Genomic DNA, 16,590 nt, shown 5'->3' on the forward strand with positions numbered 1-16,590 from the left:
TCTGACCCTATGAAAAAGTCATTATCAGTGTCTGCCACTGCCCTCAGTATAAGTCTAGCTTGCTTACCATGATTCACAAAACTCGCCGTGTCCTGGCCTCTCGCTACCTCTCCAGCCTCTTCACTTGCAAATCCATGTCATTCATGTGATACTCTTATAACTCAGAATCAGTTATGTTCCTAAACACCCACCATGCCATTTCCCTTCTAGAGTGTGTCTTCCCAACCTCATACCTTCCCCTTTCACTTTCTGTCTCCATTTTTAAAAATGATTTCTTGTCCAAGGCGCTGGAATGTCATAGATCAGTGCTGGACAGAGAAAGCATCCTTAGGCTCTGTACACCAGCTGACCCTCTGCAACTTCTGGGTTTCTCCTGCCTCAATATCTGTGACATGGATAGGAAGGTACCTGCTATTTAAGCCCCTCTAGGTATAGGGTTAAGGAAACAGAAAATAGTTGCCAGGTCCAGAGTCTTAGAATTTTAGCACTTGGCTAAGGGAATAGGGAATAGGAAATAGGGCTGTTTTTTTTAAGGGAATCGTTTTTTTGTTTGTTTGTTTTTAATTTTATTTATTTATTTATGGCTGTGTTGGGTCTTCATTTCTGCGCGAGGGCTTTCTCTAGTTGCGGCAAGCGGGGGCCACTCTTCATCGCGGTGCACGGGCCTCTCACTATCGCGGCCTCTCTTGTTGCAGAGCACAGGCTCCAGACGCGCAGGCTCAGTAATTGTGGCTCACGGGCCTAGTTGCTCCGCGGCATGTGGGATCTTCCCAAACCAGGGCTCGAACCCGTGTCCCCTGCATTGGCAGGCAGATTCTCAACCACTGCGCCACCAGGGAAGCCCAGGGCTATTTTTTAATGCGTGGTGACGATGAATATATATTTACATATCAGGGAAATTATTGACATACATTGTTAATGGTATATGCTGTTAAATACGGTAGAAAATTTCAAGTGATATATTTTACTTGATTAGAACTGTCATCTCTTCTTCCGTGCTCAGGCTTCTAGCTTGGTTTTCTATGCGACGCTGTTTGCATACAGCTTTGTGAATGGCATTTATCTTTTATTAAATGGAATTAATTTTTTCTCAAAAACTAGTTAGTATAAATAAATCAAATTGGTTAACTTGACGGGGGCAGTTTTGGACATTTTAAACTTGACCTTTAAACTTAGTCTTCTTTTGTACTTTGTCACATCTTTCACTTCTTTAGTAGTTTGGTTAGTGGGAGCTGGGAATGCACAAACACATTGAGATACTTAAAATCATTTCAACGTTACTGAAGTTCAAAGGCAAGTAGGAGCCAATTGCCTCTGCTTGTTTCCAAAATAACATAGGGGAACAGTAATCAGTTGCAGTTGCTATAGGTAATTGCAAGTTGATTTTATTGAGAAAGTGGGCAACACTGTATTTATGCAATAAAAAATTTATCAGACATACAGCTTCCCTCCTGCCTACCCAGCTGACGGAGGAAACAAACTTTCAGCAAAACATTATTTTAATGAGCACATTGCAAAGGTGCTGGATTTATGGGAGACATCAGGCAACACTGATTGCAATTACTGTCTCTGTTTGTTGTTCAAGACTTTATTGGTTCCATATTGAGAAGAGTGTGAGGATGAAATTTAGAGGGTCTAACCAGTCTGTTAGCCTATAAAGATGATCCCTTTTTAGAACGTCCATACTTGGTGGCATTAAAGCTACCTGAAAATCATTGTCTTTGTCGTTTAAAAATCATTTCTTTTTAAAGTTAAGTTGTCGTTGATTTGACCAGGGAGGGACATAGTCTTCTTAAAATGTCTCTATTCTTTTTTCTTGGGCTACTTGCTACATCTGTTATCATTAGGACCCTCTAGAATGAAGCAGCCTGAAAGCCTTGGGGTATCACTCATATAAATATTGAGTTCTCATATCAATATTCTTTTGTTAAATTGATCTTATCAAATAATTTAGCATTAATTGCTTTATTATGTTGTATGTTGGTATTAGTCACATGACACTGCTGCCAAAATCTTGGCTCCCTGTGCGCCGGTGCCGAAATGAGATACAGAGACAGAGTTCTGGAGGGGAGAGAAAGGCTGGCTTTATTCTTTGCCAGGCAAAGGGGGGAACACAGCAGGCCAGCACCTCAAGTGTTGCCCCCTCCTTGGGGAATAGGGAGAGGTCTTATAGTCGGGGCTCAGTGGTCAGGGGTATGTAATAAGGATCAAGGCAGTAACAGTCTTGCATTGTTCTTTCTTCTGCAGAGTTTCTAAAGGGCGGGGTTGTTGACAAGATTAGGGTGTGTGCAGGGTCTCCTAATCTTGAAGCGCTTCTCTGGTCCCTTTAATCTTGCCTCAGGTGGCTTCCTGGCATCTCCCCCCCTTGATTATCAACTGTTCGAATCTGCCCTTTGGAACTCAGGGAGGGTCATGGAGGCTGGAGTCTTGCCTATAAGAAATGGGGGACAAAAAGGCCTCCATGCCTGGGAGCCCCATAGGGCCCTGCTCGGTTTCAACATTAGTAGGTGTTAGTCACATTGCATCATTATTACTTTATTCAGCCTTCCTCACTAATATGTGCTGTAGGCATCTCTGTCAAATCACAGATATCAAGACTCTAGAGCAGCAGTTGGCAGATGTTTTCTGTATAAAGGACCAGAGAGTAAAGACTTTCAGCTTTATGGGCCTTATGGTCTGTGTCTTAGCTGCTCAACCTTGTTGTTATGTGTGAAAGCAGCTGTGGACAGGATGCAAAGGAATGGTCCTGACTCTGTTCCTGTTAAACTTTATAAAAGCAGGGGATAGGCCTGATTTGCCTGTAGGCTAGAGCAAGGTTCATGGACTTGAATGCCTGTCGGGGCTAGGCAGGTACTGCAAAAGAGTCAAGTGGCTGACTGGGGACTGCCACTAGTGCCTTGTCTAAAACGGGCAGCTGCTTCTTACCTACAGCCACTTGTGACTGCCCCAGTGATATTTGAGCTTATAATTCAAGAGTAGCTGGAAACTGGTATTTTTACACAAAGCACTTTTATCAGTGGGCAACTAACTTTAGATTTGTTCAGAAAATATAGTAAAGGTCAAGCTATATATCTTCGTGAGCTCTTTTCTGGTCCATAGGATCTAGTTTTGCAAATTCTGGTATTTTCAGGTGTAACTGTGTATTATGTATAACTGTATATTATGTACAGGAACTTCCTGGAAAATGTCATCAGACATGGACAGCAAATATCTAGTTCTGATGCTGCTACCTCCCTTCAAGTGCCTGTGACAGACATCAGTAATCAATCATACCACTCTTTCCTGCTGAGCCTAGAGAAAATTTTAGACTGATTCTACACCAGTCCTCAGAAAAGCCACAACCAGTGAATTCATTGTGTCCTCTGATATATAAGGTATTTGACACTCCTGTTCTAGAGGACTCTCTTTAAAATGTTTTTGGGATTCACCTGGCTTTGGACTTTTTAATTCTATGACTTTAAAGAAATCTAGCTAAAAATTGCTCTTAACTAAAGAGTATTTGAGAAAATATGTATCAGAAATAACGCATATGACAAAAGGTAAGATTCTGTTACTGTGGCAGAATTTATTTTATTTTATTGAATAAATTTATTTATTTATTTTTGGCTGCATTGGGTCTTCATCGTGGTGCGCAGGCTTCTCATTGTGGTGGCTTCTCTTGTTGTGGAACAGAGGCTCTAGGCGCGCAGGCTCAGTAGTTGTGGCGCACAGGTTTAGTTGCTCCACGGCATGTGGGATCTTCCCAGACCAGAGCTTGAATCCGTGTCCCTTGCATTGGCAGGCAGATTCTTAACCACTGTGCTGCCAGGGAAGTCCCAGATTTTAGATTCAAACTTAGAGAATTGAAGATCTCCACAGTTGCATGTGTCCGTAAAGGTTCTGGTAGCATTCCGTCTTTGAAGAGACCATGAACTTGGATTTCTGGTCTGATTTTTTTTCACCATACCTATGCAAAGTAATGGGAGCAAATAGTTATAAAGGGGAGTTTCTTTTTCCTTTCTCTTACTGCCTCTGACCCTGGTGCACAGTTACTGGAGAGTAAGATGTTCAGAATTCAGGGACTCTGTATGAGAACATGTGCCATCTGGGAGCACATACTTTTGGATTGTGTATGTGGCATGCACCTGATGCAGCCTAAGTAAAACATGCTTTATTGTCCATTTTGATGGCATAAAACTTTACATCTTTTGTACTCTGCCCTCTGTGAGTCTAAACCGTACTTGTCTCTCAAGTTTGATCTTCTCCAAGAATTCTGCTCTACCCATTCTAATCCTCATTGAACCTGCCTCTTCTCTAGATTTCTTTAATATTGAGAACTGTCCTAATTTAGCAGTGTCACGCTTTATTACATTATTTGATTTAATTTGCATTTGTTTCCTCCCCCCATAATTAACATTTTCTTTTCCTGCCATCCAGCGTAGTAAGGACCGTGAATGGTGTGAACTGAAAGAACATTTTGTTTTTAAGCAGGCAATTTAGTACAGATGTTCATTGGATGCTTTTTATATGCCAGTCACTGGGGCTCTAAATGTGGATGAAACAGAAAGATGGACCCTGCCCTTGAAGACCAGAGTCTAGTGGATTAAAGTCTAATGGAATTTAAAATGTTCCCTTTTTTAGTAATCAGTGATGAACATTTACAGCTCCCCTGGAAGGAAAGCTCCCCTGGGCCTAGGTCTTTGTTTCATTTACTGATATACCCCAAGTGCCCAGGTCAGTGCCTTGTATACAGTAACTGCTCAGTAAATATTTCTTAGGTGAACTTTTACAAGTTTTTATGTAAGTGCAGGACTCTTAGTGTAGGTGAACCATAGTGTCTGCCTTCCACTTCCTTTACGTCTCTCCCACTCCTCATCCCAGCCACGTAGTTCTCTGCCCAGAAAAGTCAGCCTTGACTTTCCTTCCAGAAATGTTATATGTACGTATACGTACGTGTGTGTGTTTGTACTTCTTACACAGATTATAGCCTATGCCTTTCTTTCCCTTAAAAATATATCAGATAGTTCTCTATCAGTGCATACTCATGTTACTTTTAGTGGCTGTATAGTATTGATTACTCAGATATTTCATAATTTATTAAACCAGAAACTTATTGATGGGTATTTAGGTTATTCTGATCTTTTGCTCTTATACACAGTATTACGGTAAATATCCTCACTCAAGTTGTGACCTCTGCAAGTAGGAATTTTAGTATACATTCCTAAAGGTGGAATTGTGGAATTCTTATAAGTTCAAAGGGTTTATGTATTTGTAATTTTGATAGGAATTGCCAAATAGTATTCTACAGAGAATATGAGTGTGCCATTTTGCTGCACTCTGACTAACACCATATTTTATCAAAGTGCTTGATTTTTTTGTGATCTGATAGGTGAAAAATATCGATTATGGCTTTGTATTTCTCTTACATAAATAAGTTTGAACATCATTTTATATGTTTACAAACTCATTTCATTTTATGTGTTCTGTCGTTATAACTTTTGCCCATTTTTCTATGTGATAATTGATCTTTATCTTATTGATGTGTAGGAGCTCTTTGTATAGTTAAAAAAAAATTCCATGTCTGTGCTTGCTTGTTTATATTTCTATGTGAATTAGAGAATCAGCTTGTCTAGTGACCTGCCCCACTCACCTAAAAAATCAATCCTGTTGGTATTTTTGTTGTGTTTGTGTCAAATTTATAGGTGATTTAGGGAGAACCGGCATTTCCATGATGTTTCATCTTATTTCCCAGGAACATAATATGTCTTTACATTTGTTTAAGTGAGTCATTGTTGTGATAAAGGGCATTGTCTTAACTTTGGGACTGTTTCTAATGTTTCCCTATTAAAATATGCTGGCTTTGGGATTGAGATAGATCTGTATTGTATCATGTTAAGGAACTAGCCACCCATTGCTATCTTATTGAGGTTTTTACCATGAAAGGATATATTTTGTCACATACATTTGTGTAATTCTGGTGACTCATATATCTGTTGTTTGTTTGTTTTCATCTATGAATATGATGAATTTTAAGTATAGACTTTTGCATATTGAACTATCCTCGTACTCATGGAATAAGTTCTACTTGGTCATGGAAAGTTATCCTTTTAATATGCTGCTGGATTTGGATTCTGTTTTCTTATATAGATCTTCCATGACCTACTGGGGTTATCTCCCAATAAGCCCATTGTAAGTTGAAAATATAAGTCACAGCTGCATTTAATACACCTAACCTACAGAACATCATAGCTTAGCCTAGCCTGCCTTAAACCTGCTCAGAACACTTACATTAGCCCACAGCTGAGCAAAATCATCAGACACAAAGTATATTGTAACAGAGTGTTGAATATCTCATGTAACTTATTGAATATTGTACTGAAAGTGAAAATGAGCATGGTGGTATGGGTACAGAATGGTTGTAAGTGTATTAGTTCTCCACCCTTCTGATCACGTGGCTGACTTGGAGCTGCCTGTGCCCAACATCACAAGAGAGTATTGTTCTGCATGTCGCTAGCCTGGGATAGGATGAAATTCAAAATTCGAAGTATGGTTTTGACTGAATGAATGTTGCTTTTACACCATTGTAAAGTTGAAAAATCGTTAAGTCGGGGACCATCTGTACTGTATTTAAGAAATATGCATTGATTTTCAGATGTGAGACTGGTGTGTGTGTGTGTGTGTGCGCACACACATGCGTGTGCTTGCTTTGGAGTTTGATACGTATTTTGTCTTTATGAAAAGAATTTGAACACTTTTCTTTTTCTGTGCTCTTGAACAATTTACAGTGGATTGAAATTACCCACTTCTTAATTTTTTGATAGAATTCTCCTTTGCAGCTCTCTACTCCTGTGTTCTTTGACAACTACCCCTATACCTTCTTTGGCTTTTTTTTAGCTTTTCTACCTCTTCTGGGGTCAATTTTGGTCATTAATGTTTTCCTAAAAACCTATCCAGATTTTCTAATTTAGTTACATGGAATTGCACAAAATAATCTTCTTTCATTTTCTTTGGTATGTGTGGTTATTTCCTCACCATTTTCAGATTTTTTTGATTAAAAAATAAATGACATGTTAACAATATTCTAAAGAATGTGTTTTTTTAAAAAAATATGACGTAAAAAGAGTATATAGTTCACTTATCCATATTTTATTAAAACCTCAGTTATTCCTAAGGTAACTGTTATGAAACCCAGAACTTTAGATGAAACATTTCCATTCTGACAACTCTCTTCTCTTTTGACAGACCCTGAAGAGGAAAGTGAGGATGACCCTCAACTCGAAGGCAGAGATCCTGATATTTGGCACGTTGGTTTTAAGATCTCATGGGACATAGAGACACCTGGTTTGGCGATACCCCTTCACCAAGGAGACTGCTACTTTATGCTTGGTAATTGGGAGGATCAAAGCTATACTGATGCTCTAGTGTCTAGGTTTTAGGTTATTGGGTACATATTTTGCATATGTCTTTTGAAATAAACTTTTCAGGTTTTTTATAGTGATAAGAAAACATCTACATGTGACTAGGTTTTCTTAAAAGATACTGCTAATTTTTATTTTCATCTTTTTCAATTTTATTTTATTTTTTATACAGCAGGTTCTTATTAGTTATCTATTTTATACATATTAGTGTATATATGTCAATCCTGATCTCCCAATTCTCCACCACCACCACCACCCCGTCACTTTTCCCCCTTGGTGTCCATACATTTCTTCTCTACATCTGTGTCTCTATTTCTGCCTTGCAAACCGGTTCATCTGTACCATTTTTCTAGATTCCACATATATGCATTAATATACGATATTTGTTTTTCTTTCTCTGACTTACTTCATTCTGTAGGACAGTCTCTAGATCCATCCACATCTCTACAAATGACCCAATTTATTTCCCTTTTATGGCTGAGTAATACTCCATTGTATATATGTACCACATCTTCTTTATCCATTCGTCTGTCGATGGGCATTTAGGTTGCTTCCATGACCTGGCTATTGGAAATAGTGCTGCAATGAACATTGGGGTGCATGTGTCTCTTTGAATTATGGTTTTCTCAGGGTATATGCCCAGGAGTGGGATTGCTGGGTCGTATGGTAATTCTATTTTACTTTTTTAAGGACCTCTATACTGTTCTCTGTAGTGGTTGTATCAATTTACATTCCCATCAACAGTGCAAGAGGGTTGCCTTTTCTCCACACCATCTCCCGCATTTGTTGTTTGTAGATTTTCTGATGATGCCCATTCTAACTGGTGTGAGGTGATACCTCATTGTAGTTTTGATTTGCATGTCTCTAATAATTCGTGATGTTGAGCAGCTTTTCATGTATGTCTTGGCCATCTGTATGTCTCCTTTGGAGAAATGCCTATTTAGGTCTTCTGCCCATTTTTTGATTGGGTTGTTTGTTTTTTTAATATTAACCTGCATGAGCTGTTTATACATTTTGGAGATTAATCCTTTGTCCATTGATTCATTTGCACATATTTTCTCCCATTCTGAGAGTTGTTTTTTCATCTTGTTCATAGTTTCCTTTGCTGTGCAAAAGCTTTTAAGTTTCATTAGGTCCCATTTGTTTATTTTTGTTTTGATTTCCATTACTCTAGGAGGTGGATCAAAAAAGATCTTGCTGTGATTTATGTCAAAGAGTGTTCTTCCTATGTTTTCCTCTAAGAGTTTTATAGTGTCCGGTCTTATATTTAAGTCTTTAATACTTTTTGAGTTTATTTTTGTGTAAGGTGTTAGGGAGTGTTCTAATTTCATTCTTTTACATGTAGCTGTCCAGTTTTCCCAGCACCACTTATTGAAGAGACCGTCTTTTCTCCATTGTATATCCTTGCCTCCTTTGTCATAGAATAGTTGACCATAGGTGCATGGGTTTATCTCTGGGCTTTCTATCCTGTTCCATTGATCTATATTTCTGTTTTTGTGCCAGTCCCATATTGTCTTGATTACTGTAGCTTTGTAGTATTGTCTGAAGTCAGGGAGTGTGATTCCTCCAGCTCCGTTTTTTTCCCTCAAGACTGCTTTGGCTATTCGGGGTCTTTTGTGTCTCCATACAAATTTTAAGATTTTTTTGTTCTAGTTCTATAAAAAATGCCATTGGTAATTTGATAGGGATTGCACTGAATCTGTAAATTGCTTTGGGTAGTACAGTCATTTTCACAGTATTGATTCTTCCAATCCAAGGACATGGTATATCTCTCTGTCTGTTTGTGTCATCTTTGATTTCTTTCACCAGTGTCTTATAGTTTTCTGAGTACAGGTCTTTTACCTCCTTAGGTAGGTTTATTCCTAGGTATTTTATTCTTTTTGTTGCAATGGTAAATGGGATTGTTTCCTTAATTTCTCTTTCTGATCTTGTATTGTTAGTGTATAGGAATGCCAGAGATTTCTGTGCATTAATTTTGTATCCTGCAACTTTACCAGATTCATTGATTAGCTCTAGTAGTTTTCTAGTGGCATCTTTAGGATTCTCTATGTATAATATCCTGTCATCAGCAGTGACAGTTTTACTTCTTCTTTTCCAACTGGATTCATTTTATTTCTTTTTCTTCTCTGATTGCTGTGGCTAGGACTTCCAAAACTATGTTGAATAATAGTGGTGAGAGTGGACATCCTTGTCTTCTTCCTGATCTTAGAGGAAATGCTTTCAGTTTTTCACCATTGAGAATGATGTTTGCTGTGGGTTTGTCATATATGGCCTTTATTATGTTGAGGTAGGTTCCCTCTATACCCACTTTCTGGATAGTTTTTATCATAAATGGATGTTAAATTTTGTCAAAAGCTTTTTCTGCATCTGTTGAGATGATCATATGGTTTTTATCCTTCAGTTGTTGACATGGTGTATTACATTGATTGATTTGCATGTATTGAAGAATCCTTGCATCCCTGGGATAAATCCCACTTGATCATGGTGTATGATCCTTTTAATGTGTTGTTGGATTCTGTTTGCTAGTATTTTGTTGAGGATTTTTGCGTCTATGTTCATCAGTGATATTGGTCTGTAATTTTCTTTTTTTATAGTATCTTTGTCTGGTTTTGGTATCAGGGTGATGGTGGCCTCATAGAATGAGTTTGGGAGGGTTCTCTTTTTCTTGATGAGTCTGGCTAAAGGTTTATCAATTTTGTTTATCTTCTCAAAGAACCAGCTTTTAGTTTTATTGATCTTTGCTATTGTTTTCTTTGTTTCTATTTCATTTATTTCTGCTCTGATCTTTATGATTTCTTTCCTTCTACTAACTTCGGGTTTTGTTTGTTCTTCTTTCTCTAGTTCCTTTAGGTGTAAGGTTAGATTGTTTATTTGAGATTTTTCTTGTTTCTTGAGGTAGGATTGTATTGCTATAAACTTCCCTCTTAGATCTGCTTTTGCTGCATCCCATAGGTTATGGATTGTCGAGTTTTCATTGTCATTTATCTCTAGGTATTTTTTGATTTCTTCTTTGATTTCTTCAGTGATCTCTTGGTTATTTAGTAACGTATTGTTTAGTCTGCATGTGTTTGTGTTTTTTACATTTTTTTCCCTGTAATTGATTTCTAATCTTATAGCACTGTGGTTGGAAAAGATGCTTGATATGATTTCAGTTTTCTTAAATTTACCAAGGCTTGATTTATGACCAAAGATGTGATCTCTCCTGGAGAATGTTCCATGTGCACTTGAGAAGAAAGTGTAATCTGCTGTTTTGGGGTGGAATGTCCTATAAATATCAATTAAATCTATCTGGTCTGTTGTGTCATTTAAAGTGTGTGTTTCCTTATTAATTTTCTGTCTGGATGATCTGTCCATTGGTGTAAGTGAGGTGTTAAAGTTCCCCACTATTACTGTGTTACTGTTGATTTCCTCTTTTATAGCCATTAGCATTTTCCTTATGTATTGAGGTGCTCCTATGTTAGGTGCATATATATTTATAATTGTGATATTTTCTTCTTGGATTGATCCCTTGGTCATTATGTAGTGTCCTTCCTTGTCTCTTGTAACATTCTTTATTTTAATAAAGTCTGTTTTATCTGATATGAGTATTGCTACTCCAGCTTTCTTTTGGTTTCCATTTGCATGGAATATCTTTTTCCATCCCCTCACTTTCAGTCTGTATGTTTCCCTGTGTCTGAAGTGGGTCTCTTGTAGACAGCATATATATGGGTATTGTTTTTGTATCCATTCAGTGAACCTGTGTTTTTTGGTTGGAGCATTTAATCCATTCACGTTTAAGGTAATTATCGATATGTATGTTCCTATTACCATTTTCTTAATTGTTTTGGGTTCGTTTTTGTAGGTCCTTTTCTTCTCTTGTGTTTCCCACTTAGAGAAGTTGCTTTAGCATTTGTTGTAGAGCTGCTTTGGTGGTGTTGTATTCTCTTATCTTTTGCTTGTCTGTAAAGCTTTTGATTTCTCTGTTGAATCTGAATGAGATCCTTGCCGGGTAGAGTAATCTTGGTTGTAGGTTCTTCCCTTTCCTCACTGTAAATGTGTCGTGCCACTCCCTTCTGGCTTTTAGAGTTTCTGCTGAGAAATCAGCTGTTAACCTTATGGGAGTTCCCTTGTATTTTACTTGTCGTTTTTCCCTTGTAGCTTTTAATAATTTTTCTTTGTTTTTAATTTTTATCAAGGTGGTTACTGTGTGTTTCAGTGTGTTTCTCCTTGGGTTTATCCTGCCTGGGACTCTCTGTGCTTCCTGGACTTGGGTGGCTGTTTCCTTTCCCACGTTAGGGAAGTTTTTGACTATAATCTCTTCAAATATCTCCTCAGGTCCTTTCTCTCTCTCTTCTCTTTCTGGGACTCTATAATGCGAATGTTGGTACGTTTAATGTTATCCCAGAGGTCTCTTAGGCTGTCTTCATTTGTTTTCATTCTTTTTTCTTTATCCTGTTCCGTGGCAGTGAATTCTGCTGTTCTGTGTTCCAGGTCACTTATCCATTCTTCTGCCTCAGTTATTCGGCTGTTGATTCCTTCTAGTGTATTTTTCATTTCAGTTATTGTATTGTTCATCTCTTTGTTTGTTCTTTAATTGTTCTAGGTGTTTGTTCGTTAATTCTTCTAGGTCTTTGTTAAACATTTCTTGCATGTTCTCGATCTTTGCCTCCATTCTTTTTCCGAGGTCCTGGATCATCTTCACTATCATTATTCTGAATTCTTTTTCTGGAAGCTTGCCTATCTCCATTTCATTTAGTTGTTTTTCTCGGACTTTATCTTGTTGCTTCATCTGGTACATAGTCCTCTGCCTTTTCATTTTGTCTATCTTTCTGTGAATGTGGTTTTCATTCCACAGGCTGCAGGATTGTAGTTCTTCTTGCTTCTGCCAGCTGCTCTCTGGTGGATAAGGCTATCTAAGAGGCTTGTACAAGTTTCGTGATGGGAGGGACTGCTGGTGGGTAGAGCTGGGTGTTGCTCTGGTGGGCAGAGCTCAGTCAAACTTTAATCTGCTTGTCTGCTGATGGGTGGGGCTGAGTTCCCTCCCTGTTGGTTGTTTGGCCTGAGGCGACCCAGTACTGGAGGCTGCAGGCTCTTTGGTGGGGCTAATGGTGGACTCCAGGAGGGCTCACGCCAAGGAGTACTTCCCAGAACTTCTGCTGCCAGTGTCCTTGTCCCCATGGTGAGCCACAGCCACCCCCTGCCTCTGCAGGAGACCCTCCAACACTAGCAGGTAGGTCTGGTTCAGTCTCCTGTGGGGTCACTGCTCCTTCCACTGGGTCCTGATGTGCACACTACTTTGTGTGTGCCCTCCAAGAGTGGAGTTTCTGTCTCTCCCAGTTCTGTCGAAGTCCTGAAATCAAATCCTGCTATCTTTTAAAGTCTGATTCTCTGGGAATTCCTCCTCCCATTTTCCGACCTCCAGGTTGGGAAGCCTGGTGTGGGGCTCAGAACCTTCACTCCAGTGGGTGGACTTCTGTGGTATAAGTGTTCTCCAGTCTGTGAGTCACCCACCCAGCAGTTATGGGATTTGATTTTATTGTGATTGTGCCCCTTCTACTGTCTCATTGTGGCTTCTCCTTTGTCTTTGGATGTGGGGTATCATTTTTGGTGAGTTTCAGAGTCTTCCTGTCGATGATTGTTCAGCAATTAGTTGTGATTCTGGTGCTTTCACAAGAGGGAGTGAGAGCACGTCCTTCTACTCTGCCATCTTGAACCAATCTCTCCGATACTGCTAATTTTTAGAATTGCTTTTCTTTTCATTCCCAGTGTTTATGGAGTTCCCCAAATATGCTAAAGTTTTCAAGATTTTTCATCAGTGCTACTAAATCATCTAAGTCAACTTATCAGTGTGAAGTTTCCAAAATATTTCCCTATCTATATAGGTTTTTAGTGAAAGTTTTTTCTAGTTTTGAATTTAGGTTCTTCTCAAAAATAGCTGACCTGACAACACAGCCTCCCTCCCACCCCTCACCCCCCACCCCAATTGAGTTTCCCTCATTTCCCTCATGTAGTTCTTTGGGAAGCAGTAATTCAGCTGTGGTCAGGCTAACTGAAGCTGTGGTGTTTGTGGAGCTTTGCTTTTTGTTTCTTTGCTCTAAGTTTTTTGTTTTATTTTTAGACTTTCTCTTTGTTTTCTGACGCACAGTGTGCAAACAGCATCCTTTTTTCCTCGAACAGCTTCTCAGGGTTTATTCTGTCCTTGGCTCTGATCTCCTGATCATTTAGGGTTGCTCTCACTCTTACCTGCCTGGGGGAGTCTACTCATGTGTTTGGTTTTAGAGCTAGGAAGCACCAAGGCTCAAACCGAGTATTTATAATAAGAATTATCTCCCAATTAATAGAGTGTTTCTGTGTGCTGCATAAGGTTCTGGAGTACTGGAGATGGATACAACTTGGTCCTTGCCTTCTAGGAATTATGAGTTTGGAGTGGCCCTTTCGGACATTTCATCATTAAGTGTTTTCCAAATTTCAGTCATTCGCACATCAGCTTCATGGTTTTTGCCATATCCGTGTGCTCCCCATGTTATTATTACTTATGTAACATTTCTCTCTAGATTAACTTAGGTTTTTTTCTTTCGTCAAAATAAATTTTGTGGGGGAGATTTTATATCACTATCTTAAATGGAAAACCAGTATCACTTGACATAATTAGAAGCGTTGTTAGAAAAAGAAGAGAGTTTATAGAAAGAAAGTAAAACAGAATTAAGTGCCCACCGCTTTTGTTTGCTGCAGGTCCTGAGCCTCAGTCCTGTTCTGTCCTTAGTAACTGTTATGAAGAGGTGTTAACTGGATCATGGTACCAATCTTGGACTTTGTCCTTCATGTCAGCAGGGAGATTGGAAGATCATTACGTAGGGAGTTACTTTCTCCTGGTACGATTCAGTGGTAAATTCTTCAGTTCTTCTCATGGATGAGTCCTGCGTTTGTTACACACTGATCTAAGTAAACCCTAAATCTCTTGCCTTCCATTTGCATGTTGCTTTCCAGTTTACAGATCAATTTCACATAAGCAATTTCATTCAGTCTCCAAACAGCCTTGCCCGTGGGGGGTGGGGGGGAAGGTGCAGGGATTGTTCTGTTCTTTCTTAATTTGCCGAAAGTCACTCACTTCATGTGAGGCAGAACTGGGACCAGTGTAGGTTGCAGGTTTCATGTATGGTGCTTTTCTTGCTCTAAAAGGGACCGTTTAGATTGGATCCCAATTCACTGAAATCTCTAGGTGGGAATACTTTTAGGGTTAAGGTCATCTCTTGGCCTGCCCCTCCCCTGCTTGCCTCAGCATCTGAGTTTCTATTCTGAAGTCTTTACCCCATTGTTTTGAGCATTATTTGTAGGTAGAACAGATTATTAATTCATTTTTTAAGAGACCACCCAATGTGGATATTTACCGTGAGTATAAATGGGTGATAGTTTCAGCCAGTAAACCACTTTCCTTTTGGATACTCTGTTGGAGTTTCTATGACTATTTTGCACCTTTTAAAGAAGTGAGAGTCAGAAGGGTGCTCTTTTTAATAGCTTTATTAATTTTCTGTAAACAAAAGTAGTAAAGGCTCAACTATTTTCTATTTATTTAATAACATCTCATGTGTTCTCTTCTGATTGAAAAAGTAACACATGCTCATTGTAGAGAAAAGAAAGTCTGAAAAGTATAAAATGAAAGGATATAAAAATCAGGTTCATGCCTATTTTAGTACATTCCTTTTCAGTCTTTTTCCCATATGTGCATATATACGTATCTGGAATAACAATAGTATATGAATAACAGCTATGTTTATTGGGGACTAATGACAAGTCAAACCTTCTTGGAATCTTCTCAGTAACCCTGAGAAGTAGATGTTAGCTATATTGAGAAAGAAAAATTTAAGGTTAGATCAATGTCGTTACTTAGCCAGGGTTACACAGCAGGTAAGAGGCGTGGATTGGAACTTGTCACTTTAGCCCACTTGGGCTCTGACACCTGTGTCAAGCCATCCCCTCCCCACCACCTGGAGTCCCTCCTCACCCCACTGCAGCGCTGCCCCCTGCTCTGGGCTTCTGTTCCTTCCTCCCCCTCCCTCAGCGTGATGCCTAAGTTGTTCAGAAGGGCAGAAAAGAAGGTGACAGTGGTGGTGTGTTTGCTTCTTTCTTTTCCATTTCCTTTTTAAAAAAAATTTTTTTAATTAAAAAAATTTTTTTAACGTCTTTATTGGAGTATAATTGTTTTACAATGGTGTGTTAGTTCCTGCTGTATAACAAAGTGAATCAGCTACTATATCCCCATATCCCCTCCCTGTTACGTCTCCCGCCCACCCTCCCTCCCTATCCCACCCCTCTAGGCGGTCACAAAGCACCAAGCTGATCTCCCTGTGCTATGAGGCTGCTTCCCACTAGCTATCTGTTTTACATTTGGTAGTGTATGTATGTCCATGCCACTCTCTCACTTCGTCCCAGCTTTGCATTTCTTTTTAAAGTTATGTTTTTCTTGGCTCAGAAAAACATTAAAAATGAAAATATTAAATAATTATGTTGTCCTTTGACTTATATATTATAATGAATATACATTTTAAAATATACACTGGTTCCCTTTTTCTGTTGTAGGTGATAAACAGAAGAAGTGTGTTATTATTTTATAGGAGCTGATATCCAAGACATACTATCTAGTCCTGGTTTCCCAACTCCTGCCCTCAGATATAGGTTAAATAACTGATAACCTACTGAACTGGGCCAAGCATAGCCCACTGTACCCAAAGTTTGTATTTAGAATCTATTTTCTTATTAAGATGTCGTGTTTGATTTCTAAAATGAATTTTCCCACACCTCCTCTTAGCCAAAACAAGACAAAGATAAAAGCAGCCGTGGTCGAAAGCTACCTTTTCTCTTTACTTTTTAAAAGGCAAATACTATAAAGAGCCTTGTGGAGGGACCTCAGCCCTGTGCTGATGTCTGAAATCTGAACTTCATAGCACTTATGAAAAGGAAACAGTTTAGCTCAATTTATAATAATATATTGGTCTGCAGAGGAAGTGCAGACTGAACCCTGCTGTCTCAAGTAAATACTCCAGGGGTGTCTGATGGGGAACGTGTCGGGTGCCTGTGATAAATCCACTGCCTGTGGAATTGAGTGAAGGCCCTGCTTGCAGTGCCTGAGGACACGCTTAACTGGGGTTGTCACGGTTTTACTTTTAAATTGGAATCTTTGCCCTAATCTCAGAGTTAGACATGACCAGATTTGCAA

At 39.0% G+C, this 16,590-nt stretch overlaps 1 protein-coding gene across 3 annotated transcripts in view; it reads left to right on the forward strand.

The window, feature by feature from the left end:
- The window catches only part of FTO (FTO alpha-ketoglutarate dependent dioxygenase), a 373,271-nt gene that overhangs the window by 120,899 nt on the left and 235,782 nt on the right, over positions 1-16,590 (forward strand). For all 3 annotated transcript variants that reach the window (XM_060130666.1, XM_060130667.1, XM_060130665.1), the window contains exon 4: positions 7,222-7,365. In XM_060130666.1, the coding sequence (XP_059986649.1) occupies positions 7,222-7,365 (144 nt within the window). The remainder of the gene's footprint in view (positions 1-7,221; positions 7,366-16,590) is intronic.

The sequence above is a fragment of the Lagenorhynchus albirostris genome, chromosome 19 (genome assembly GCF_949774975.1).
Source record: "Lagenorhynchus albirostris chromosome 19, mLagAlb1.1, whole genome shotgun sequence".
NCBI classification, from domain to species: Eukaryota; Metazoa; Chordata; class Mammalia; order Artiodactyla; family Delphinidae; genus Lagenorhynchus; species Lagenorhynchus albirostris.